The sequence below is a fragment of the Pyrus communis genome, chromosome 10, assembly GCF_041283825.1.
Source record: "Pyrus communis isolate YQ-2024b chromosome 10, ASM4128382v1, whole genome shotgun sequence".
In the NCBI taxonomy this organism is placed as follows: Eukaryota; Viridiplantae; Streptophyta; class Magnoliopsida; order Rosales; family Rosaceae; genus Pyrus; species Pyrus communis.
The window spans coordinates 19,685,943-19,710,935 of NC_142574.1; the positions used below are offsets into that span (position 1 = coordinate 19,685,943).

The following is a 24,993-nucleotide window of genomic DNA, read 5'->3' on the forward strand; positions in this document are numbered from 1 at the left end:
GGATGAAAAAGCAAGCAGCGAGGAGGGAACTCTTGGTGTCCCTGCAGCGGTAGATGAAACTGTTGAAAATGGTGGTACTTCTTCGGAGGACCAGGAAAGCCCAGTTTCTAGTACAATTGAAACATTAGAAACTACAGAACAAACCATAGAAAAAGAAGAGGTGAGTTCTGATATCTTGGCTCCTGAAGGGAGTATATCTACCACGGATGGAGTGGAAAATGCAAGTGCGGATTTGTCTGGTGAAATAGCTAATCACACATCGGCTTCAGAAATTCTAACAGGCGGAGAGGCTGCTGCTGAGAGGACCTTCTGATCAAGGAACACTTGCCACGGTCTTCAAATCTCAGAAGAGATCGGACTTGATAAATGAAGGTTATCAAATTCATGGGAGACGGAGAAGGCGATGTGCAATGGTTGTTGTTAGTGGCTGTGCTCAGTGATGGTAATGGTGGAGCTTTGGATTTCAGAGGTTCATCTTCCATGGTAGAACAAGAAGAATAGCTTCTTCCTGTCTCCTAGCCGCTACCAATAACCTCAAGCTCGTCACTCTAGCCGTCGTGATCAAAATCGGCGAAGAACTTCAGTGACCGCTGTCAAACGACTAGCCGATCGCGAAGCTCGACGCTTTACACTCTGCCTCAAGCTCTGGCTGTTTCTGCACCTCCGCCATGGCTGCTGCCTGTGAATGTGATTAACAAAATCAAAGTTTGTCAACTCACACCCAAAGATCTCATCCGTCTGCTTGCCTATGCTGCTGCCTTTGAATGTGATTGACAAAATCAAAGTTTGTCAACTCACACCCAAAGATCTCCTCCGTCTTCTCTCGGACTCGGCCTGGGTTTTCACCCACAAACTCAGCCTTGCAGATCACCATATAAAGAAAAAAAAAAATGATGGAATCCAGATGGACAGCACCATTCCAAAAAAAAAAAAAAAAAAAAAAAAAAATATATATATATATATATATATATATATATATATATATATATAATAAAAGCAATGATGGTGCTTCTGGAACCATGTGCAAAAAGAAAAAATATATATATATATATAATAAAAAGAAAGAAAAAAACAATGATGGTGCTTCTGGCACCATCTGAAATATATATATATATATATATATAAATGAACGGTGGATCAGCGCCACCGAAAGCAAAGAAAAGAAAAAAATAATAATAATAAAATAAAATAAAAAGGAATGATGATGGACGGTGATGTATATGTTTTATTTGTATTTAGCACAATACACTGAATAAAATAAAGCATGTCCATTAATCTCCAAGAAATTACAAGTGTGTACAGAAAAAAAAAAAAAAAAAAAAAAAAAAAAAAAAAAAAAAAAAAAAGAAAAAAAGATGGAGCTTTCACAAAGGATGTTCACGTGAAGCCCCATTACTTGGCAAAACTCTAGAAGCGGAAGGCATCGGAGCAGAAGGCATCGGAGCGGGAGGCGTTGAAGCTAGAGCATTCCAGGCCTCAATACTTGGCCAAACGCTGGAAGACCCAGGAAAAAGGTGCCTCTGGAGGAAAGACGAAAACCTTTGACGGTCACTTTGAATCCGACCTTCAGACTCTTGCAGCTCATCAAGCTTCCTCTTCATGCCCGTCGAATAGTTGTTTGCAAGCACGTGCAAACTTCTATTCTCATACTTTAGCTGCTTGATCTCTTGCTTGAGACTTTCCACCTCTGCCATCAACGATTCAACCTGACGGGAGCGAGCAAGTAGGCGTTGGCCCATGTTGGACACAGAGCCTGCACATTGAACACTGAGAGCGAGGGACTCTTGAACGGCCAACTCATCGGACCGTCTTGAAAGCAGCCGACTATCTTCAGGAGTGAGGAGGTTCCTAGCTACTATCGTAGCTGTTGTTGCGTCCTTCATCACAGAGTCTTCACCTGTAAGAGGACCGTTAGAAGATAAAAAAGAAGGGCGCCATACATTACCTTGACGGGGCACAACCGGATCGCTGCTGAGACTCAAATCTAAGCAAAGGTTCGATGAGTTAGCCATTTTTCAAAGGTGTTCAGAGAGAAGGGGTGGATGGAGATAATTCTCAAAAGGCCAGAGACGATTTTCAAGAATGGGCAATTTTCAGAGTGTGTATGTTGGAGTGATCGATACCTCTGTAAAAAGCCAAGCGACACGACCACCGATTCAAAAATCCGGATTTTCCTGCGTGAAGTTCGGCGACGCGTTCGCGGCTTTTCAGAAAACGCGTTCAACTTTGTCAAAAGATATCTGACAAAGTCGAGAACACGTGGAGGCCATCATCGCAACTACACGTCTTTAGCCGACAAGCGCAAAGTTCGGCAACGCTTTCTCTGCTTTTCAGAAAACGCGTGCAACTTTGTCAAAAGTGGCGCTCGTTCAGAAATCGAAGAGGCGTCGTTCAGAAATCGAAGAGGCGTCGTTCAGATATCGAAGAGACGTTTGTCGACAAGGGTAAAAGAACGGTACCACCACTTGCTATTAAGAAATCCCTATATGTGTCGACCTTCGTCTCTTATGGCAAGGCAGACCTGAAGAAAATGCCCAACTCTTCCTCACCTCTGAGGGCGCACTCCCAGCAAAGCCTCTCGAAATACACAATTCTTCTTCTTCCTTTGAGAAAACCTATTCAACCTTTGAAGATACCAGATGCCTGGAGTACAGATGACCCCGGAGGAAACGATAGATTGAAGCATGTGCTGATTCATTCACCGCTTCTTCAAAAGCAAAGGTATCTCATATCATCAAGGGCGAAAGCAAAGGTATCTCATATCATGCTTTTTCCCTATCTTTTCCTTTGCCCTTGTTCTCACCTGCCAAAACAAGGACAAAGAAAGCAATATGTCGGAACCTCCACTCAAACCAGTTGCCACCAAGGAGTGAAGCACCATTTAAATGCAAAGGTTGCATTCAACTCCTGCATCGGAGGACAAATACTACAAGAAAAGATGCTAAACCTGCATAAGGAAATACCACTTCTGCAAAGGGGAGCAAGTAAGGCAAGCGAAAATGATACATCGAAGCATGTGGAGACAAGCACAACAAATATATGTGCTGATTTATTCGCTGCTTCTTCGAAAGCAAAGGTATCTCATATCATGCTTTTTCCCTGTCTTTTCCTTAGTCCCTGTTATTACTCGCATGGCAAAGTGAAAGAGAGCAGTCAGCGGCACTTGGAGTCAGTCTTCCGATCTGGAACCGACTACCTGGAATCTATTCCTGATTGCTTACCTAGTATTGCTCTCGAGTAGTCATCTTCAACGGTTGATACACTGCCAGAGAAGGGACAAGGAAACTTCAATCTTTCCAACCCTCTTCAATACGAATTGGAAAGATTGAACAAAGAAACAGGTCAGCACCTCCACCTTGTACTTGCCTGCCATATCCTGAAACCGCTCGTAGACCTTCGGGGGGAGACCAAAAGAATCCTGCTGCCCAGTTCAAGAGTAGCACAAAGGAAAATCAACGAGCGGAGGAGACCAGAAGAATCCTCCAGCCCAGTTCAAGATCAAGCCTCAATGGCCCTTGAAGAAATCACAAGTCCGATTCAAAATCAAGTGTTCACCACCCTTGAATCAAATTCAACTCCATATAAAAGGAGCAAGTTCAGACCTTCGGAGGAGACCAAAAGAAATTTCCAGCCCAATTCAAGATCAAGCCCCGACGGCCCTTGGATGGACATCTACATTAAGGAACTTCAAAACGCATCTCATACACGTGACAAGCACATGTCAACGACGCGCCTTGAAGTGGGGGCATTTGTAGACATCGAAATTTCGGTGAAATGAATGTTAACCAATAATTAAAATTTCAACGTTTACGTGTCACATAAATTTTACATGTAGCGTGTGACTCAACGAAAAATCGAAATAAATTGGAAAGGTCATCAAATAGGACACGTGTCAATATCTGGCAGAAATGATTTATTTCATCTGATTATTTAAATCCAAAAATCAAGTTTTGGAATTCTATAAATAGGAGGCTAAGGCATTCATTTCGGGGGGGAAAAGAAAAGAAGAGAAAGAGGAGGAAGAAAGAAAGAAGGGAATTTACATCACACCAAAACCTTGAAGCCTCGAAACTCTAAAGCTCTCAAGCAAATCCCGAAGGATCAAGAAAACACTCTTCGTTCTTCGTCAAATCCTCCTTCAAAGGTCAAGCCCCGACGGCCCTTGAAGAACTTCCACCGATTCAAGATCAAGCCCCGACGGCCCTTGAAGAAAGTGTTCATCATCCGTTCATCTCAAGATCAAGCCCCGACGGCCCCTTGAAGAAAGTGTTCATCATCCGTTCATCCTAAGATCAAGCCCCAACGGCCCTTTGGATCAACAACCTCAACAAATCCACACATCCAATCAGTCTTCAAGATTAGGCCCAAAAGCCCTTGAAGATCCGCTCATCCATCAACCCTCAAGATCAAGCCCCGACGGCCCCCTTGAAGAAATCCATACACCCAGTCTTCAAGATCAAGCTCAAAAGCCCTCGAAGATCCGTTCATCAACTGTTCATCCCTAGATCAAGCCCCAACGGCCCTTTGGATCAACAGCTCATCCACAAACCTACACCCTACGAAGATAGAATCAGAGGATCAAATTACAAAGAGATTGTAACCCCAAAATCAATACAAACAAAAAATATATTTTGTACACGTATTCTTGTTTCTTGTTTCAGGAACTTTTTCGTGTTTACACTCTTCCTCCGTCAACGGCTGGGCGGTGAAATCGCAGGGAGTGGAGAGGACTACCTCTTTATCAAACACCTTCTGTGCAACAGCTTTGGGTACAAGAATCTTAGGGGAATCACTGGCAGTCCACTCAACTGGGTTTAGCTTAGTTATGACATATTCATCCCCATGGTTGGACCGCATCACCAGTGTCCCAGAAACTTCATCAGCTTTTTCTTTCCCATACAATTGCTCGACCAGTGCAACAGCAAACTCCATGGTAGTACCAGGTCCACGACTTGTCACAACTTTGCCATCCACCTGCACTCTTGGTTCAACAAGTGTGTTTGATTTAACAACTTCATCATAGATCGAAAAGAAGCGGTCAATGGCGGGTAGAGGGCATGGCTTTCGGGAGCTGAAGGTGAGGATCAAGCTGTTGTTTTCAGGTCCGTAAGCACCTAAAATCTGGAGGAGTTTCTCAATGATATTTGGTGACAGAAGGGCCACGTCATCGAACCACCACGCTCTGCTGGACGAGCTCGGCCTGATGGATTCCGGGGTGGAAGAGAGTCTGAACCCAGATGCAGTTTCCGGTGAAGACGAAGACGAAGGCGACGTGTCAATGAGATTGCTCACGTCAGAATTCTGAGCGATCTTTGCAAGCAGTGCAATAATGAGTTTGTCTAAAAGACCGGACGAGTCTGCGTGGTCGAAGAACGAGAGGCAGCTCTTGAGGCAGACTAGTACGTCTTTGAACGACCACTCGAAAAGTCCCTCAAGAAAATGACTTGTTTTCTGCAACAAATTGCGGGGCGAAAGCTTTTCGGTCATGCCAAGGAAGATTGCAGAGTAGTGGAGTAGGCACACGTTTGAAACCGTGAGTTTGATTCTGCCGTTGTCGTAACAGAATCGAGAAACTAACTCGAACCCATCAGGGCCTCCCGGAAAGTCATCGATTTTGATCCTGGAATTCTTGATCTGGGAAATCGACGGTGGTGATGGACGACTCCCCCTAGCTAAAAACGGGTCGTCGACGAGCTGCACTTGCTGCTGATTAGGCTGCATCCCAGCGACGGCACCGCCCATTAAAGGATCGAAATTAGGAGGCGGAGGGAGAAGGCCCAGAGAGCCTACAACCGGTGGAGGCTTTTGGGGCTAAACCCACAGGGGAATCTCCAGGCTTCATGCCCAGAAAAATCATGGAAGATGGTGTGCTTCCCCTGCTGCTGCTCCTGCGGCTGCTGCTTTTGCTGTTGGCTGCTGAGAGTTGTGGCTGCGGTTGTGCGCCGACTATCATGTTGTCGAGGTCCTCGTCGGTGGTGAGGGAGATTAAGGAGTCGAGGTCCTCGCTGGGGAGCTGGTACTTGAGGGTGAAGGGTTGTTGGGCTCCTTGCTGAAGCGGACGCCGGCGTTGCCACGGCCGAACTCCTTCACCGAGAAGGAGTTGTTCTTCTTCACGATCTCCCAGATCAGTTGTCCCGGAACGGTAGCCATCGCACCTGGATTCTGCTGTATTGCAGTCGCAGAGAGAGACTGAGTGAGAGAGGAGGCGGCTCCGTGGGTTTATATGGTGCGAAGGACAGAGGCAGGAAGTTGGGTTTGAATAGAGACTTCGAGAGCTGGGCCTGGATTTGGGCTAGTGGAATCTGGCTGCTCGAGCGAGCTGGGGATGATGATGGCACTGGGCAGAGAATACACACACACACACACACACACACACACACACATATATATATATATTTTATTTTATTTTTTTTTTATTTTTTATTATTATTTTTTTTTTTTAACAAAATATATTTTGTATTTTTTTGTACAAAGAATGTAATAATATTGACTTTCATTAATAAAATATTTATTTATTTATTTTGATGTGACTGTACTTGAAGTTTTGAAGTTTCAAGTTGCCTACGTACTCTTCCAAAGAAGAGATCAAGTCATAACGTAGTTCAAATGAGTGATGGTTTTGATGATGATTTTGGTGATGATTTTGCCGTACACAGTTTATGCTCTTGCGGGTCAGGAGCTTCTTGGTGCCGTTTGCATTTTCAGCTCATGCAGGCAAGGAGCGTTTGTTGTCGCCTTTTATGCTCGTGCGGACAAGGAGCTTTGGTTGTCGCCTTTTAGGCTCGTGCGAACGAGGAGCGTTTGAAATTTGTCAAGCGATCTTAGAGAGGCATTCCTTGCAATCTTTATAGCAAAGAGTCTTGATTGAGTGATTGAAGAAGTCTTTGGGGAAGAAATCGCGCATTGTGATGGCAACGGGCGATCTTTGTGTCATAATTTCATCATCCTCAACACTTTCATGTAGCTTTGAAGGTTGACGGTAGCAGCTTTGCCCCCTTTCCGATTGGTGAACTTGTGGAGGAGACCTATGTTTCTTGTGCATTTTCTTTGGAGTGACATAAGTCCATCCTTCATCTTCACTTGACTTGACTGACATGGTTTTGGAGCATGCCCCCAGCGGTTGAGGCGAAGATTTTGAGTTCAAAGAGCCAGAAGTGACGGAGGTATAGTTTGATTTCACCACATCATTAAGATCTAGCTCGATGATCCCTTTCTGAGCCAACTTCATGATGAGATCTTTTAGCACAAAGCACTTTTCCGTCGGATGACCAATGAAGCGGTGGAATTTACAGTACCTTGGACTGTCAGTACGGTTCATCTCTTCCGGCCGTCTGCACTCAGGTAGGTCGATCACCTTTTTGTCAAGCAAGTCATCTAACATGGCAACCACGTCAGAGTCGGGGAATGGATAAGTCTTCTCCTCAAGCTCCTTCAAAGTGCGTCTACGTATCTCTTGATCACGAAAAGCTTCGGTTTGAATCGCCTTGCCTCGTGTATGGGTTTTGACTGGAGTTGTGTTGAGCGTCATTGCTTCCTTGGTGGGTTTCCACGCAGCCTTATCCACCTTTGGCCCCAAAACTTTGTCATTCTTGTAGTCGGCGATCTGTTCTTTCTTCCCATGACGGGTGATGCTTAACTCCATATCATGGGCGCGGGTGGCTAACTCCTCAAATGTTCGTGGTTTGATGCCTTGAAGGATGTAGTGTAGTCCCCACTGCATGCCTTGAACGCACATCTCAATGGCAGAGGTTTCGGAAAGCCGATCTTTACAATCCAGACTTAAGGAGCGCCATCTATTTATGTAGTCGATGACAGGTTCATCTTTCCACTGTTTCGTACTGGTTAGCTCTAGCATGCTTACAGTACGACGAGTGCTGTAGAAACGGTTGAGGAATTCCCTTTCTAGCTGGTCCCAACTGTTGATAGACTCAGGTTCGAGGTCAGTGTACCAGTCAAAAGCGTTACTTTTCAGCGAACGCACGAACTGTTTGACAAGGTAGTCTCCCTCTGTCCCAGCATTGTTGCAAGTTTCAATGAAATGGGCGACATGTTGCTTCGGGTTGCCTTTTCCATCGAACTGCATGAATTTTGGGGGCTGATAACCCCTTGGCATCTTCAAAGCATCAATCTTCTTGGAGTAAGGCTTTGAGTACAGTACGGAGTCATGCGAGCTTCCTTCGTACTGTGTCTTGACAGTGCTTGCGATCATCTCCTGTAGCTGCTGGATAGAGAGAGATCCCATGAATGCCGTTGCTTGGTCTAGCTTCGGCTTCTCTTCAACTTTCTCCACTGGTGGCTCCTCTTCTTTGTCGTCTTCTTTCTTTAACAGGCCAATATTTGGGTCGACTTTCACGTCGGGCAGCGCATCTAGTTGGTTGACAAGTGCGGCAATCTGCAAGTCCTTCTCTTCCACAGTCCGTGTGAGCTTTGCGATTGCTTCATTCATCTGAGCTAGCTGCTCCTCGATTGAAGTTGCTCCAGTGGTCATGACTTGCATGGTTGTACTGCCGCTTGGATCAGGGTCGGAGAGTAGGGACTCTGAGTATTTCCTCGGGCTTTCGTCTTCTTTACCTTCTTGAACCGTGATGTAGAAAACATCTTGGATCTCCTCTTCAGTGCCGTTCTCTTGAGTTTGTTGGCATGAAGATTTGCCAGTGTGGACGATGATGCGCCTCCTTACCTTCAGTGGTCCTTTTGTGTCGACCTCTAGGATTGCTTGGCGCTTCATCCTTGAAGGAATCAAGCTTCGAGCGTCGTCTTTTTCTCCTAACCCATCGAGCTTTTCTTCCTTTAGTGTTGTCTTCCTCTTTCCAAAATGCTTACCATTATCTTCAAATCTTTCTGAAGCTGATCGTCGCAGAGGAGAGATAGCTGTGTTGCTTTGTTTCTTAGGCTTTAACAACCTTTCAAAAACAGAGCTTTGGGATGTTGGCGCGTTAAGCCTCTTGAAGACAGAGGTTCGGTCTTGACCACCAATGCGATTAAGCACTGAAGTTCTGGAGCTTGAATGGCTCATCCTATCGAAGACCGACGTCCGAGGGGAGGGTTTAGGCTCTTCTTGGTCTTGTTCAATGCTCACGCTGATGTGTTGAACGCTAGCTTTCTTCAATTTGCTTGAAATCTTCACGGGTGCATTTGGTGTGAAGCCAAGTCCAGCTTTGTTGTTGTCAACTCCATAATCATGCTCCTTCAACTTCTTTTGAGTCTCGGTGAGGTCGCGATCTTTGTCGTTGACGGTGTTTGAAACCTTCTTTCCAAGATTTGAAGAGGAAGCAAAGTCATGCCCAGCCTTTGACATGAGTTCGTAGGCATTTGGGTTGAAGCCTTCTTCGGTACTCTTAGTTGGAAGAGAGCTTGGTTTCATTATAACACCATGTTGCGCCTCCAGACGGTTGATGAGTCCGGCGGTTTGCAAGTTTTTCTCCTCTGCAGTCTTTATCAGCCTTGCAATTGTTTCCTTCATCTGAACCAGCTGTTTTTCAATGGAGGTAGTGCCGATAGTCATGACTCGTTCTTTGTTTGAAGCCATGGACTGTGCTTGAATATCTTGAACGGAGACAGAGATGAGAGGTAGAGATTGTCCCACTGGGCGTGCCAAATTTGTAAACACGAAAAAGTTCCTGAAACAAGAAACAAGAATACGTGTACAAAATATATTTTTTGTTTGTATTGATTTTGGGGTTACAATCTCTTTGTAATTTGATCCTCTGATTCTATCTTCGTAGGGTGTAGGTTTGTGGATGAGCTGTTGATCCAAAGGGCCGTTGGGGCTTGATCTAGGGATGAACAGTTGATGAACGGATCTTCGAGGGCTTTTGAGCTTGATCTTGAAGACTGGGTGTATGGATTTCTTCAAGGGGGCCGTCGGGGCTTGATCTTGAGGGTTGATGGATGAGCGGATCTTCAAGGGCTTTTGGGCCTAATCTTGAAGACTGATTGGATGTGTGGATTTGTTGAGGTTGTTGATCCAAAGGGCCGTTGGGGCTTGATCTTAGGATGAACGGATGATGAACACTTTCTTCAAGGGGCCGTCGGGGCTTGATCTTGAGATGAACGGATGATGAACACTTTCTTCAAGGGCCGTCGGGGCTTGATCTTGAATCGGTGGAAGTTCTTCAAGGGCCGTCGGGGCTTGACCTTTGAAGGAGGATTTGACGAAGAACGAAGAGTGTTTTCTTGATCCTTCGGGATTTGCTTGAGAGCTTTAGAGTTTCGAGGCTTCAAGGTTTTGGTGTGATGTAAATTCCCTTCTTTCTTTCTTCCTCCTCTTTCTCTTCTTTTCTTTTCCCCCCCGAAATGAATGCCTTAGCCTCCTATTTATAGAATTCCAAAACTTGATTTTTGGATTTAAATAATCAGATGAAATAAATCATTTCTGCCAGATATTGACACGTGTCCTATTTGATGACCTTTCCAATTTATTTCGATTTTTCGTTGAGTCACACGCTACATGTAAAATTTATGTGACACGTAAACGTTGAAATTTTAATTATTGGTTAACATTCATTTCACCGAAATTTCGATGTCTACAATAACGTCATGAGCTTATCTAATTGGGCACAAAGCCAATACATTGTAGCTACTAATTGGACTCCTATGACTAATTCAAACAGAAAGTGTATAAAGTAAACTAGTAGAAAAAAGAAGAAAAAGGCAATATGTTATCAACACTAGGGATAAAATTACTTCATTGTCCTCAAACTTTTGCAATGTGACTAAAATAGATAGAAAATTTCTAAAATTTAAAAGCAGGGGCTCATCTAATTGTATTTACAGTAGAATATCGCTTATAATAAAGAAAAAAAAATGCAATTTTGTATTTTATCCGTACACGTGTTAGTTGAAAACATTGATAAAATTACCCCTACAAAGTACCCCAACCTAATTTAGGGTACATATTAAAAATTCAAATTATGGGTGCAAATAAAGATTCTAAAGCAAATAAAGATTCTAAAAAATGAACGGTACACATTGAAGTTAAAATATGGGCACAAAATGAAATTAAATACACGGGTAAAAATTTAAACAAAAAAGAAAACTGATTTGAATTAAACAATGGTTGCAAATTAAAAAATGGTGCAAATTAAAAATAGAAATATATGATGTAAAAATTTAGTCATAAATATAAATATTCAAAATGAAACGTTTTGAAAATGGTTATAAAATTTAAATATGCTAACGTGTATTACGATCTAGATAGAAATTAAAAGACCTTTATCAAAAATTAAAAAAAAAAAAACAAAAGATTTCAATTAATAATAAAAAAAAAATAGGGATAGAAACCTAATTTTTATATAAGTGAAGGCAGGCCAGGATAGAACCCAAAGTCCGGCCCACATCATATTGTTGATTTTTTTTTTTTTTTAGTGTTATTGGAATTCGAAAAATTTTATTATACACTTCTTACGAGTAATTTTTTTTTTTTTCTAAATTAGCGTAGAATGAGAATTTTTGAATGCCAACAACAATTTTTTTTTTTTTTTTGGAAACGTCCCACATCATATTGTTTGGAGTCTAAGAACTTTGTCATCTGACAGTCTTCCAGTTTGATATCCCAAGCCGGCAAAATCCTTTGACCAGACAAGAACGGAATTACGAACATCCCAAAGAAAACACAAGCTTTGCACTCTGATAATATTGCCAGCAATTTATGTCAATGAATCGGAGGATATTGAGTCTGAATCCGATCTTGGGTGAGTGAAGGATGTCCCAAGCTCAAGTCTCCTACAGGTGAATTTCCCAAATTCCGTTTTTTGTTCTGAATCTGAATCAGCTGCCATTTAATTTCTTCACCCAATTTCATTACTTTCACACTGGTTCATGTTAAATTGTCAATTTTCTCACTGAATTAACCATTTATTTATTCATTTTTGAGTGCTTGAAATCATCTGGGTTGATTGATGAAGATTGATATTTGACCTTCATCACTCCAATCTCATTGGGTTAGTGAAAATTGGATGATTGCTTAAATGTGCATGTTTTGCTAATCTTTAATTAGTTTTCTGGTTCCTGAAACTGAAATGTACAATGCTTGGTTGTTAGGCTGAAATTGGTTGGTTTTATTTTTTGAATCTGTTACAGTTGTGGTTCTTGTGGATACCCTTTGAACTTGTCGTCTTCAAATCGATTGACCGCTGAGTCTGGCATAGGCTCCAACTATAGAAAGTCCATCAAGAAAGGTCTTATTTCATTCCTTACGGTTGATCTTAGTCGGTTCACACAGGTTGATGAGGTAAACTGTTTTCCAGTCTCTTGGGGTCGTTATCGTTCAAAGACTAAACTTCTCTGCCGTAAATGTGGGGTTCATATCGGTTATGGATATGGAGACTCTTCTGTTCTTTGTGGTTTTGACTCTCCCAACTCATCATCTACTTCATCTTATAGAAAGTTCAATATAAAAATACGAGCTCTACAACCTTCGGAAGAGTACTAACATGAAACCTACTTGTAGCTCTAGTACTAATTCTCTTACCACCATCATGGACTTGCCTGATGATTGTCTCGTCTTTATTTTCCAATGCCTTGTTTCTGGCTCTGACCGTGAATCCTTTGGCTTGACTTGTCATCAATGTCTTCGTGTTCAAAATCTTAGTCGTCTATCCTTACAGTTTCAATGTTCATTCAAACAACTTGACATTTCTTCATTATCACATTCAAATACCAATGTTACCATTAGAACCTTTCATCTTCACAGGCTTCTTACTCGCTTTCAGCATTTACACTAGTTGTCCCTATCTGGGTGCACAGAGCTACCAGATTCAGGCTTGTCCCACTTGGTAAATTATGGTTCACATTTGCACACCCTTAATCTGGAGTGTTGTTTAGGTATTACTGATCATGGGTTGTCTAGGGCAGCTACTGGTTGTCCCTCGTTGCAAGTTATCAGTCTTTACCGTTGCCAAATTACTGATTTTGGGTTAGGAAATTTGGCTAAGCTAGTCTTGCTCAGTTTTAAAGGATGTGAATCTATTGAACTGCTATTTTATTTCTGACCGTGGGCTAAAAGCTCTTTCACAAGGTTGTCGTCAACTTCAAGCGGTTAAGATGTCACATTGCAAAGGCATAACTGGTGTTGGCTTTAAAGGTTCCCCATCAACTTTAGCTTATAAGAAGCCGAATCATGTAAGCTTGAGCCAGAAGGTCTTTTGGGAATTGTTAGTAGAGGCGGGATTGAATATTGAATATATCTGGTATCTTTCAAAATTGTAGAAATGGCTTGGCAGCGATTGGGAGAGGATTTGCCTTCCTCCTTAAAATTCTTAACCTTCGGCTTTGTAGAACTTTTGGTGACGAGTCGATTGTAGCAATTGCAGAAGGTTGTCCACTACTTCAAGAATGGAACTTGGCATTGTGTCATGAGGTCAAAATTGTGGGATGGTCTTCTATCGGGATGAGTTGTCACAAGTTGGAGAAGCTTCATGTCAACCGGTGTCGGAATCGATCAGGGTTTAGTGGCTTTGCGGAATGGTTACAAACAACTCTCCATTTTGTACATGAACGGTTGTCCTAAGATTACTTCAACAGCATTAGAGTTGTTCAAATGTTATAGGAGTCAGGTTACCATTAAGAATGAAGAGAAAATGTGTATAGGTCCCATCTGGGAGTTGAGATGATAGTTGATGAAAAAATAATTTGACTTATTTGATATGAAATTTTCTATTATTTTCTGAAGATTTAACTTGCTTCAGCATGTGTACTTTTAGCTGGTGAAAGACTTGTGAATTTCTAATTGATAATTTGTGAAATTAATTTTACAATATGGTGTTTGGTGCCCTGATAAGTATGTGATCGTTTTGATTTAATGAATTTCATATGGATTACTAGTAAAATCAATTATTGTGCTAGCTTGCAATCGCAACATGTTGTCTTTTTGCACCTAATTTTGGATCTCCTTTCCGTTGATTTAGATTAGAATTGTATAAAATATCGCTTCGTCAAACAAAAGAAATGGGTACAATTGACAAAAAAAATAAGTCACGTAAAATGTAAATATTCTTAATTTAAATAAATCTAAACTTATCATCAGCAAAAAAGTACATTGAACTTGAAAAAATTATTTTCACAATAACATCTGTTTCAACTTCTGCCGGTCATGCTGCTGCTCAAACTCCTACTGAAGTTTTTATTGCTGAATCTGTGTGCGGACTTTGGAGAAGGACTTTCATGACATAGGTGCACCACTACCGGGGCATCCTGTGAAATGATGCTATGCCTTGCGGAGAAAAAACATGTGTGCATCGATCCAGATCAATCTTTTGAGTTATTGTTTGAGAAAACATGTCTTTTCAGACGTTCAATCTCATTTCTGCTGTGATAATTCAAGGCTGTCATTAAACAGAAAAAATTAAAAATATATTTAGTCTGACCATAATACATGATATCTTAGCTGTCAACTAAATGTAATGTTCATCGTGAATTAACGTTTTTTAATAGTAAGCAGTTTAGAGCACTCACTCTTACAATCGAGGTTCTGTGTTGGATTCGCCTCTCCCTCAATAATATCGCTTACATATATATATATATATATATGTGTGTGTGTGTGTTGTGTGTGTAAATGCTCTTTATATTGTGTGCATTTTAATGTAACAAAGTTCATAGAAGAAAACTAAACAACAGTTCTTACCGTCTTGCAATTCAATGTCTTCCAAAATATGGTGTAGACATTCTTTCAATCTACTGTTTTCTGCAGTTATGTAAAGGGTGTCTATCTGCTCATAAAGAAAAAGATAACAGAAAATTTGTCACCGTGCATAATTGCAACGGGGCTTATTGCTCAGGCAGATAAGAGCGTTTGCTCCTGCACCCGAAGTCTAGAGTTAAATTCCCAATCCGCTAATATTGCCTGTATAAAAAAATATTTGAGTGTGCTAAAATCATGTTGGATTTACCTGCCATTGTTCCAACTGAGCAGTCAGAGCAGCTAATTCAAACTGCAAGCTTTGTATGTTGCATTCAAGCGTCTGAATGTACATCTTCTTCCTCTCCTTTGCCCTCATAGCCGACCTCCGGTTAGTCATAATCCCTGCGAAATTAAAAAAAAAAATTAGCGCAAGCATGTCACCGACGTTGGTTTATAAGTATTTTAGCTTAACGAGTATTAAAAATCATCGAAACGCAAACCTTTTCGCGAGCTTTGGATCGCGCTGAGCGACTTCTTCAAGAACTGCAGCAGGCCTTTTTTTGGTGCTGGGGATTGAGATGACAGTATCATCTTTGGATGAAGTTGAGCTTGAACCATACATTGTGCTAATGCTACAACTTCTCAAGCAATGAGAAAAATATGACTCAACTAGTAAAGTTCTAGTCGCAACGATTATATAAATATACTGTCATGGGATTGTGGGTAGGTTAATATTATGGGATTTATTTCCATAAATAATAGGATGGTAAAAATGGCAGAGACGTTGAATAAGGGCTAGGAATTGGTTTTCTGTGTGTTTACTTGGTGGATTTCCAAGAATGTGCTTACTAAACAAGGAATTATGTTCATATTCGTTTCCGAGTTTTTAATCCGTGAATTAAACGGGCTCGAAACGGAAGAAATTAGGTCAATGTGCCATACAAATGTCCTAGGTTTGATTCATTCCCCCAACATCGCTTGTATAGAAACATAAAAACTGAAGAATATCATTTCCTCTTGCACCCGATGTCATACTTTTGATTCATTCCCCCAATATCTGGCTTGCTGAATTATTATTATTTTTTAAAATGTTGGGGACACCATATTTTCGTACAAAATGATGTGGCCTGGTGATGTGTTTATTTCCAAACATATTAGGGTTACCGCATGATATGACAAATGATTTGGATATGTGATGTTGATCAATGACTAAGTCTCATCAAATATTAGTTGTATACATTATCCTTGTTTATGTCTCTTGGATATTGGCCGTATATAATTCTCTTATCATATCATATAATATCACAATATTGTATAAAAATTGTAGTCTCCCTAAGTCGGTTGTTATTAATCACTGCAATGAAAAGAAATTAATGAGAATCCGGCAAGTATATGACAAGTTGGTGTACCCATTGTCAAGAAAGATTCATCGGAAAGAAGTGAAATCTTGCCAATGAACGTCCAAATTTTTCCCTAAGGTCTTTCCGGACGGAGTTTTCATGGCGAATTTATCATCGAAATTTTTTTTTTGGAAAAACCCTTTTCTGAAAAAATGTAAAGATTTTTCATTACATAAAACCTTACAACCTTTTAGTGTTATTCCAAATTGATCTCAATATTTTTCAACATTCCAAATAAGTACACAACCTATTAAAAATGTCACATCCGTTAAGCCCCAGTTAATTTTTCAAACATAGATATATATTACGTTCCAAATCCACCAATTGGGTATATCATGGTCAACATTAATATTAGTTGCCTCAAAACTTGAATTTCAAACATAGATTATGTAATATGGAACCCAATACACAACGAGTATTGAATTGAATCGAAAATGGACCCAAATTGAAATTATATTAGGAGGGCAATCTCCTAATAAAGGAGAGGGTTAAGATTTTAGATAAGGTTTCAAGGAGTTTGTTTCCACTCATGTGATTTCCTCACACGTCAATTCTCATCTCAAAGCTTCCAATTTTCTTTGTGGGCGGTGAAGATGGTGATGGCTGCATCATAACAGTCCATACCATTTCAGCTACCTTAATGATCTTCTTCTCGATGTTGGCGGCTAGAGTTGTAGGGTGGAGTTAGTGGGTTTGTGTTTTGTTTGGAGGTGATGGCATGATGAGGCTGGTGGTGACCATTCGTTGGTGGATGATATGCTTTCATGACATTTTATTGATTTTGGAGACCAGATATGCCCGAGTTAATTTAACACATTTTTAACTAAGACTTAACGGATATGACATTTCCAATAGATTAAGTACTTATTTGGAATGTTTAAAAAAGTTCAGACCAATTTGGATTACACTAAAAAATTAAGGAGTTTTAGATACTTAATCCTTATTATTTACTCTTTTTGTGTAGTAACACGGTGTTCAAGAATTTTGATCGAATATGTAAAACCAGATTAAACTGTCCTAGATTTGTTAAGGGATTCAACACTTTTTCTCTTCTGGTAAAGGAAGGTGGTTTTCACGGTTTTTTTTTTTTCATTTCTAACCATCAGATGAAAAAAAATCAAACAAAAATGACATGCAAGATTAAACATGAGTGTGTGAGAAACAAATTACAGTGCAAAAATTTCTGAAAGGCATATGTCATATACGTAAATGGTATATCTGTATCACTTCAAATTCATGAGATGATTAAAAGAAAAACTTTCAAATTAGAATGTCTAATTAGTAAAAAACAAAGAGAAAGTGCCCCCTCCCCCCACATACACACTTTATTTTCTAAGCCACAATCTTAATTCAAAAATTAAAGCAGTAACAAATAAGATAGCAATAACAACTCCATAGCCAGCACTCCATCCCTTTCCGTTCTCTCCCAAATGGATTCCATAGAAAACATTTGCTACCGCAAAAATGATCAGAATCCTTCCCACACCTTGATGGTACCAATTCCAGTACTTTCGCACCTTCGATTCCTTCTCCGGTCGAATCAAAAGAGCCATGACCTAAAACCGAAACAAACCAAATGGAAAGAAAGCAAGGTTTATACAACATCCATATCATTGACAAACAAAGAGTTTATACTGCGTCGTTATGCTAACAGAGAGGGTTTAACCACCATAAAAAATAAAAAACAAAAAAAAACCTATATCTTTAGCGACTCTAAAGTGATACTCGTCAAATCACATCAGCATGATAATGTGGTATGACCGGAATATATGAAACAAAAGAAAGAGAACAAACCTGAAGACAACCGAGCACAAGAATGAAGATACCAAGAGATTTGTGGGTGGAGACATCAGCATTGAGCTTATTGTTTAAGACAAATCCACAAAAAACACCTATTATTCCGAATATAAGCCCAAATGACTGAATGCAAGTATGAAGATAAAACCAAAGTGGATCATATGGTTTCAAGTAACGAGCCACTATTACTCCAATTATCATTAAAATGCCCCATCCTAGCATGTTTAGTAGTCCATGGCTCTTCCTCAGTCTTGAATGTGGACTCTCCGTGCTCAATTTACTTTGACCTGTTTCAAAATTGCACCAAAAAAAGAAAAAGAAAAAAAAAAGACGTTATGTTGTTAGACTATGAATTTAAACTACACATTCAAACAAAAATTAACATGATCCATAATCCAAAATTCGTAGTCCGACAACATAAACATCTTATTTTACCAGACAACGAGAGAGTTTGTGAATATTTCCCTTTCTTACTAAGATTTGTATGAAGTATAAGACAAAGATAGGTAATAGATCAATTCATACCAGATTATTCAACTGGTACATGTTTGATAGGTTCCAAATAAAACAAGAAGCAGATGGGTAGTTGTTTTCAATGTTCAACAAATCAAAATCAAAGCTTAGGTGAGGGTCAACATCACAATTTCCACAATTCCTCAGGTCTGTTACACCAATAAAGAAAGAAAATAACCTCTTAGAGCAAGCTTATTGAAAGTCTTCAAGTCTCTAACAATGGCGGAGGATATAGACCCTCCTAGAGATCCGACAAAATCTCGGATCTCTAAAGAGATTTTTGCTCTCTACACTTTGAGAAATTTTTATTTACAAGTAGGATTGATGCTAATCCAATACGGGCGCTAAAGTGTTGTGCGTTTGGTCACATGGGCCAGGTGTTCGATTCAAAGACCCTAAAATTCTCCCTACACTAAGGGTCTCTAAATCAGTGCCTTTATAATTTTCTTATGTGATAATTTGATTATGTGAACAAGATGCAAGCCTCATTGACCTTGCTCTAACACCCTTATTAATAGTTTTACGTTTGATTTCTCATTCTCTAATATCGCTTGTAAAAACAAAAAAAAAATTAAAAAGTCAACCTTAGTTTGGTTTGAATTGTACTCACCTGTGATATAATTTATGGAGGTGGAGACCTTGTCACTATGCTCACTCAATCTGTAGTTGGGAGCCACAGGCAGCAACCCATCTGGTCCAACAGAGTATATGAGCCTTGATAGCGGCTGATTGGTCTCCAATTGGAACCCTAGGTACAATCTGTTGGACTGGGATGTAATTAAGGAAAAGTTGGTTCCAACTTGAAGGCTCCCCTTGTTGGGCTCCACAAGGTTAGGTGAGGTCCCACCCAAGTAATAAGGTTTGATCTCTCCTCCTGTTGAGGACATCCACCCCACAATTGCACTGGAACCCACCATCCGGCCGTTGCGTGAGAACCCAATTGCAATGTATGAATTAGCAGCTGGTGCTGAGAGGACAAAGGTCCATAGGTTTGATGAAGTTTGTGAGTACTGCAAAAATGATGTAGTTTTTCATATAAACCAGCTTTACCATGAATATCATTGGATGTGATTGAGATGACTATATATGCATATGTATAGTGTTTTTCTCTGGATAGGATGTTCGTTTTTTTTCTTTCTGAAAAACTGAAATGGGTTGAGAAAATCTAAAGGTGATCAAAGGAAGAAAAAAAGGAACCTCTTGCAAAGAGAATCCCTCATATATATGTATATGAAAATGAAAGTGATGGAAAAGAAGTGATTGACTTACTCTGAGGATGTAGTTATGAGCATCCCAAACAACAAGGCAATTGAGAGAAGCTGCATCAAATGGCAAATTGACATTCTTCAAGTTTAGACTCGAGCTGCATGAATCTGTTTGTGAATTCACTCTGGCTGATAAGCCAAAGATGACGATGATGATGGAAGCTATGAATGCCTTCATCTATCTCTCTCTCTCTCTCTCTCTCTCTGCGGGAGAAAACAGGGAAAGTAGTGGGCGATCAAATGAATATTTGAACAGATGTGTATATACCTGGAACTAGTTGACAAATGATTGAATATTGTAACTTGTAAGGAGAGTTGATAAAAATAATTGAAGCTGTTGTAATTATTTATAATTATTCATTAGGTAAGCTACATAACCTATCCTCCTTGTTCGGATATATAAAAAGAAACTACTGCTTTCCAAGCAATGCACTTCAGATTTGTGACATATGGAACAATATGGGCTGGTTCAAAGCTTATACCAAGTAATATTGCGCCCATGTTTCACATTCTTCGTTTGGACCCTTACATTTTGTTCCTACTCCTTAATTAGAATATTGCAGAGGGAGAGAAATAGAGTGTCGAAATCATTTCCCTTCGCCATTGGGAAACCATACGTAAGCGCTAAAAGCATCATAAGTGCTAATAGAACTTTCAAATAATCAACATTTATCGGAATCAATTTTTCTTTTCTTAATACAACCATAAAATTACGACAAAGGGTGAGAGATATGGACTAAGCCACACAATGAGTCTGCCATAATAAATTGGTATCGAATTCGTCATTCATTTGATCCAAATGTTAAATGCATATGGGTAGAAGTGCACTCCCGAACCAGCCACTAGGATCAAACCAGAAAAAATGGATTTCATGTGACTTTAAGTCTTCCAAAGGTCTGGTCAACCAGAGGTTTTGGTAGATGGGGCAGACCTGGATCTACAGCTACAGGTTAGGGTTTGAACCAAGACAGTACAGCCAATCTGAAAACCTTTCCTTGATCTGATCTGGCATAATCTTTTTCTAATAGAAGGAGCTCACTTTGTGAAGAACAAGTCTCTTGTTTTGCTCTTTTTTGTTCCTCTTTGCAATCACGTTATCATTCCACGGTGGGGCTACGGCCTGCAGCAGTGAAGTACAAAGCAAGAATATATGGGCGGCTGAACCACCTCCACTTCTCCACCTCGGGGGGAGAGAGAGAGAGAGAGTTTTATAGGTTGCATGCCAAGAATTTACCATTTTTATTTTGGGTTCTGAATTTACCCTGCATTCTAGCATACAGAGAAACTTTGAAGCAATACAATTCCGTAAGAGCAAAGCTATGCAAAACATTCCCAACTTTTGGGGTCTGAATTTACACCACATTGCTACAGATGGACCAAGTTTCGTAGCTTTGCTAAAAAATAAACTTAAATGAATTGATCGTTTTACAACATGTTGACCTCTGCCAAGATCTTGGAACATCAGCATCAGGCACTTGAAATCTCAGTTTCACCACCGCCATGCCCTGCACATAGAGAAAAAGTAAATTATCAACAACCCTATAACAATATTTGATAGCATGTTATGCTAGAATAAGTGTTGGATGACAAATTTATTCTAGAATGGTTGAATGATAATTCAAGGTTCAAAATTATGCACTCACGAATGTACGCCCTCTTATGACATGGAGACAAACATGAGAACAACTTTATAAGTTTATGCTTTCGTTATATTGTATTTTAAGAATTTTTTTGTGAAGGCCTTAAAGTACAGGCAACTGATAGATGCATGACCGTATGAAAGATAAGAAAACCCTAAACCCAGCAAGCACAAACATTTGAACCCCCAACGGGTGGTCCTTTTGGATCCAGATTACCAGCTTCGTTGCAAGTAAGAAAGCCATCTATACCACACGTTATCCGCAAATAATGAACATTGCAAAGTAAATTTAACTATGGAATTCGAAAGAAAAATGACAGGCCGACGTCGTACACATAAATCTACTTTCAGATAATTTTGGGTTAAAGAATAGTTACCTAATGATGCATATGCTGGTATGCTGACATAATTGGGACATGAGCTACTTGAAGCTAACTTGTCATTTAGATTGCCAGATCCAACCAGACAATCCCGAGGCTGCAGTAGAATCAAATATTCAGAATACATAAGAAAATTTCTGCACATAATAAAAGACCATATACAAAGTAGACAATGGAATTCCTCTTTAATGCCCATCTCAAAATAATCTCATTGTCCAATGTTACCACTGTTCAAGATTTTTAGGAAACGACCTAATTCAATTATTGAAAACTCCAGTCACATGCCTGAAGTAAAATATGCCGGAAAGATGTATAACCCTTACCCACCAAAACAACAGAAATTAACTCCTTGACGTACAAGTGTATATTTTCATTGATTCAGTTAAATATACAATCTAAATAAGCTGTAGATAGGAGGCAAACCTTGAAATCCTTGTAGAAGCATAAATGAAGTTCCTCCACAGCACCTTTTTTGCAAACCAACTTGGGGGTTGCCCAGAAAACATTCTGAATAGCAGAAACAATGCCTCCAAGTGGATACTTTTCGGTATTGGAAGGTACGTATCCTGCTTCATTCAGGATTTGCTGAGGACAGGGAAAGGAAACTACCATTACACACCAAATACATAAAATGGACAAACTCCAACTTAAACCAATTTTCTAATAAGAACCTCAAAATAATGGATATGAATGACAAAACAAATGATGGATTGCCAAGTGTCAAGGAAATAAGCCAGCAATAGCATCAATGTTACAAATTACAGTAACTCTAGAACTTACAGTGACATTGTACTTAAAATAGACATTGAGGGTTGTCAAAAAGTAATTGTATTCATCTCCAACTATTGGAGAGGAGCAAGTCCCGTGCTTCTCTGCAAGAAACAATGAAAAAGGATGCAGGAATCAGAACTTGCACAACTGATGCATGCCAAGAAAAAAAGGGTCATTGCTCGTAGGTCTGAATTCAACCTAATTTGGCAAAAATTTTAAAAGCAAAGGCTACAGACAAACAACTGACTGTTCATTGTAAGCAACAAAGAGCAAAAGGCAAAGATGCTTACCCCACTGCCATTGTAATACCAGGAATTCAGTCATCATGGAAACACAAGAATGAAGAATAGTTAGATCACAGTAAAGTCATCTAGAATTTGAGAAGAAATTAAGTCCACAGTCAATGATCACCTCATGACCCCAAAATGATCCTTTTCCACCATGGCAGGATGATGGTTTACCACAGCTTAAAGACGGCCAGTATTTCTCTAAAGCATCGTGCAATGTTGAGATCTACACAGTAGATAATGAGATAGTGATGAGATTTAGGCACTGCCACTACAAGAGACATTTAAAATGAAGATATAAAACATTGCTGTTTAAGCACCAAAGTTGAAGATAAAGCGACATTAGTGTGGGTGCTATATTCCAGTCAATCAGTATTCATTATACATTTTCTCATGTGCTAAAAGAAAATCTTTCTTTTGGGAGTTCCTGATTCCCTTTATGTGAGCAAGTAGAGTCAATAAAATATTCACAACCCCAAAACCATGTAGACACAAAATAAGAAATACACACCTCTTTCTCATCAAAGGTTTTCTGTGTGCAACAGGCAGGCCAGGTTCCATCATTGTAGTCAGGCCACAATCCATCTGTCAGTCACATGCTAAGCGCCAGTTAGCATATCTCCCACATGTATAAACACTATTTATGCATACACTATCATATACCAATTCACCATCAAACAACAGTCAATGGATAAAATACAGGTTGGACGACTTTGATCATAACTAAGTGAAAGATAAAAACCCATTTCCTGGATTCACTACAAGTATACATTAACTTAACATTTTCAGATTGTGCCTTTCAAAACCGAAAACCATAAAAAGCAGCTGCTTACTAATACATATTTGTAATTCCCAATTAAAGCAATTAGCTTCCAACAATATGAACCAACATGCCTTAACCAAAATATTTGAACTTCAAGTGAAAAATCAACTTAATTCATGCTTTTCATCTCTGCAATACACAATATAATACAAAATCTTAATACTTACGGATTGTAAACACGGTTGGACCATTTGAGCTGAAACAAGAAAACCCAAAGGTAGAAAACATCACCTCAAAAAATCAACACAGAAACCACCAAACAGAAGCTCAACCAAATTAAAATCAACCAAAACGGGAAAATAAAAATCTTTTTTAAATTAATAGTTAAAGAAGGAAGAGATTATGAACCCGCGGCAGCAAGCATTGGAGGAGCAACAATAGCGGGTGCGCTGACAGAAAGTGCCAGGCCATTGAAGGGCCAAGTTGAAGTAATCGAACTCCCTCTGCCCTCCTCCTCCTCTGCTTCCGATTTCGACTCCGATTCCGGCTTGCCTGGGTTCGATCAGGCACAACGAAGCCGCCGCAATCAGTGCTACTGCAGAGGCGAATTGAGCAGAGAGGATAGCCATTTTTTAAGAGATGGGAGAACCTGGTTTGATCTATATGGAGGCATGTGGTGTGGTTTATTGGGGCGGGTAGGGGTAGATTCGTCATTTAGGTTACTTGGGCGAACGGGAAAGAATGGGCTCCAATAATTGTGTAACGGACGTTAACCGGAAGACGTTGTTTTGTTTTATATTTCTTTTTGCACTTTGTTTTGGAGATATTTTTTGTAACGGAATAAAAGAAGACATTCTTGTTTTTCAAAATAAGAAGACATTCTTGTTTTTCAAGTTTCATATGACGATGTTTATGAACATACAACATAGAATTTTGGAGTTTGTAGTCCGAGATTGAAAATGTAGTAGGGTTTCGAGTTCGAGAAATGGGACTGACTCTATAACATAAATTTGAATTTTTAATCGATTTGAAATTTTAAATTTGTGTTCAGATTGAGCTTCAAGTAATGTGCATGTTGATGAATTAGTATCATATTCCCATTACATGAGGCAATTATACTTACAAAATGTCATCTTAGCGAAAGAATATTTTTGTATTTGTAACACTACCCCATATGCCAACCATGTGGTATTAATTTGCATTTCCCATTTATTTGCTTCCTTCTTTCTTTCTTCTCCAGTTAAACACCAACTATTTGATGCATGAGGCATCTTTTTTCCTCCTTTCTTATCCAGTTAGCTTTTCGTCCCAAATTTTCTAGTATGTGACGATTCTTGCACTCCGTTACACCGTTATATTGCAAAGTAAACAGAGTTGGCTCCTCATGTATATTGCCCTGATTTTGTAAGTATTAAGATAGTTCATCACTCATAAAATTTCCGCTGTTGTCAGAATGAAGAACCTAAATTTTAAAAACCTGGATCATACGAGTACAATCATCAACAAAGGAGACAAACCATCGAGCCTTGCCAAAGGTAGGGAATTTTAGTTGTTTGAG

The 24,993-nt window shown here is 39.8% G+C and overlaps 5 protein-coding genes and 1 pseudogene across 6 annotated transcripts; 2 read left to right on the top strand and 4 right to left on the bottom strand.

Annotated features, from left to right (window-relative positions):
* Nucleotides 1–601: 601 nt before the first annotated feature.
* LOC148693666 (BTB/POZ domain-containing protein At3g19850-like) lies at nt 602–5,742 on the bottom strand. The gene is made up of 2 exons (XM_088678084.1): nt 4,735–5,742; nt 602–679 (listed from the first exon to the last, which is right to left on the bottom strand). Exons 1-2 carry the CDS (start codon nt 5,740–5,742, stop codon nt 602–604), a joined length of 1,086 nt encoding a protein of 361 aa, XP_088534210.1.
* Nucleotides 5,743–11,482: 5,740 nt separating this feature from the next.
* On the top strand, nt 11,483–13,772 carry LOC137727434 (uncharacterized protein At4g08330, chloroplastic-like). Its single transcript, XM_088677133.1, has 2 exons — nt 11,483–11,730; nt 12,082–13,772. Exons 1-2 carry the CDS (start codon nt 11,705–11,707, stop codon nt 12,431–12,433), a joined length of 378 nt encoding a protein of 125 aa, XP_088533259.1. The 5' UTR covers nt 11,483–11,704; the 3' UTR covers nt 12,434–13,772.
* LOC148693667 (F-box/LRR-repeat protein 12 pseudogene) lies at nt 12,435–13,772 on the top strand (annotated as a pseudogene). The gene has a single exon (XR_015951867.1). The product of XR_015951867.1 is annotated as an F-box/LRR-repeat protein 12 pseudogene (transcript).
* A 303-nt stretch (nt 13,773–14,075) lies between these two features.
* Nucleotides 14,076–15,242, bottom strand: LOC137728314 (transcription factor RF2a-like). The gene is made up of 4 exons (XM_088677132.1): nt 15,122–15,242; nt 14,889–15,022; nt 14,624–14,708; nt 14,076–14,324 (listed from the first exon to the last, which is right to left on the bottom strand). Exons 1-4 carry the CDS (start codon nt 15,240–15,242, stop codon nt 14,248–14,250), a joined length of 417 nt encoding a protein of 138 aa, XP_088533258.1. The 3' UTR covers nt 14,076–14,247.
* Nucleotides 15,243–17,264: 2,022 nt separating this feature from the next.
* Nucleotides 17,265–19,966, bottom strand: LOC137727280 (cytochrome b561 and DOMON domain-containing protein At3g07570-like). Its single transcript, XM_068466146.2, has 4 exons — nt 19,600–19,966; nt 18,941–19,340; nt 17,815–18,104; nt 17,265–17,576 (listed from the first exon to the last, which is right to left on the bottom strand). Exons 1-4 carry the CDS (start codon nt 19,771–19,773, stop codon nt 17,346–17,348), a joined length of 1,095 nt encoding a protein of 364 aa, XP_068322247.2. The 5' UTR covers nt 19,774–19,966; the 3' UTR covers nt 17,265–17,345.
* Nucleotides 19,967–20,810: 844 nt separating this feature from the next.
* Nucleotides 20,811–24,070, bottom strand: LOC137729328 (ribonuclease 2). Its single transcript, XM_068468247.2, has 9 exons — nt 23,844–24,070; nt 23,663–23,691; nt 23,184–23,257; nt 22,797–22,898; nt 22,676–22,679; nt 22,395–22,486; nt 22,038–22,199; nt 21,612–21,711; nt 20,811–21,100 (listed from the first exon to the last, which is right to left on the bottom strand). Exons 1-9 carry the CDS (start codon nt 24,062–24,064, stop codon nt 21,063–21,065), a joined length of 822 nt encoding a protein of 273 aa, XP_068324348.2. The 5' UTR covers nt 24,065–24,070; the 3' UTR covers nt 20,811–21,062.
* Nucleotides 24,071–24,993: the final 923 nt, after the last annotated feature.

Coding starts and splice junctions, on each gene's coding strand:
- LOC137727280 (XM_068466146.2), bottom strand. CDS start 19,773: ATGAAGGCATTCATAGCTTCCATCATCATCGTCATCTTTGGCTTATCA. Junction 19,341..19,599: donor CTCATAACTACATCCTCAGA/GTAAGTCAATCA, acceptor TCATTTTTGCAG/TACTCACAAACTTCATCAAA. Junction 17,577..17,814: donor TTGTGCTCGGTTGTCTTCAG/GTTTGTTCTCTT, acceptor TTTCGGTTTTAG/GTCATGGCTCTTTTGATTCG.
- LOC137727434 (XM_088677133.1), top strand. CDS start 11,705: ATGTCCCAAGCTCAAGTCTCCTACAG. Junction 11,731..12,081: donor CAAGCTCAAGTCTCCTACAG/GTGAATTTCCCA, acceptor AATCTGTTACAG/TTGTGGTTCTTGTGGATACC.
- LOC137729328 (XM_068468247.2), bottom strand. CDS start 24,064: ATGGCTATCCTCTCTGCTCAATTCGCCTCTGCAGTAGCACTGATTGCG. Junction 23,692..23,843: donor TCCAATGCTTGCTGCCGCGG/GTTCATAATCTC, acceptor TTCTTGTTTCAG/CTCAAATGGTCCAACCGTGT. Junction 22,899..23,183: donor AAACCTTTGATGAGAAAGAG/GTGTGTATTTCT, acceptor TCTACTGTGTAG/ATCTCAACATTGCACGATGC.
- LOC137728314 (XM_088677132.1), bottom strand. CDS start 15,242: ATGTATGGTTCAAGCTCAACTTCATCCAAAGATGATACTGTCATCTCA. Junction 14,709..14,888: donor CTCAGTTGGAACAATGGCAG/GTAAATCCAACA, acceptor CTTTATGAGCAG/ATAGACACCCTTTACATAAC. Junction 14,325..14,623: donor AGACATTGAATTGCAAGACG/GTAAGAACTGTT, acceptor GTTTAATGACAG/CCTTGAATTATCACAGCAGA.
- LOC148693666 (XM_088678084.1), bottom strand. CDS start 5,742: ATGGGCGGTGCCGTCGCTGGGATGCAGCCTAATCAGCAGCAAGTGCAG. Junction 680..4,734: donor AGAAGGTGTTTGATAAAGAG/GTAGTCCTCTCC, acceptor TCACATTCACAG/GCAGCAGCCATGGCGGAGGT.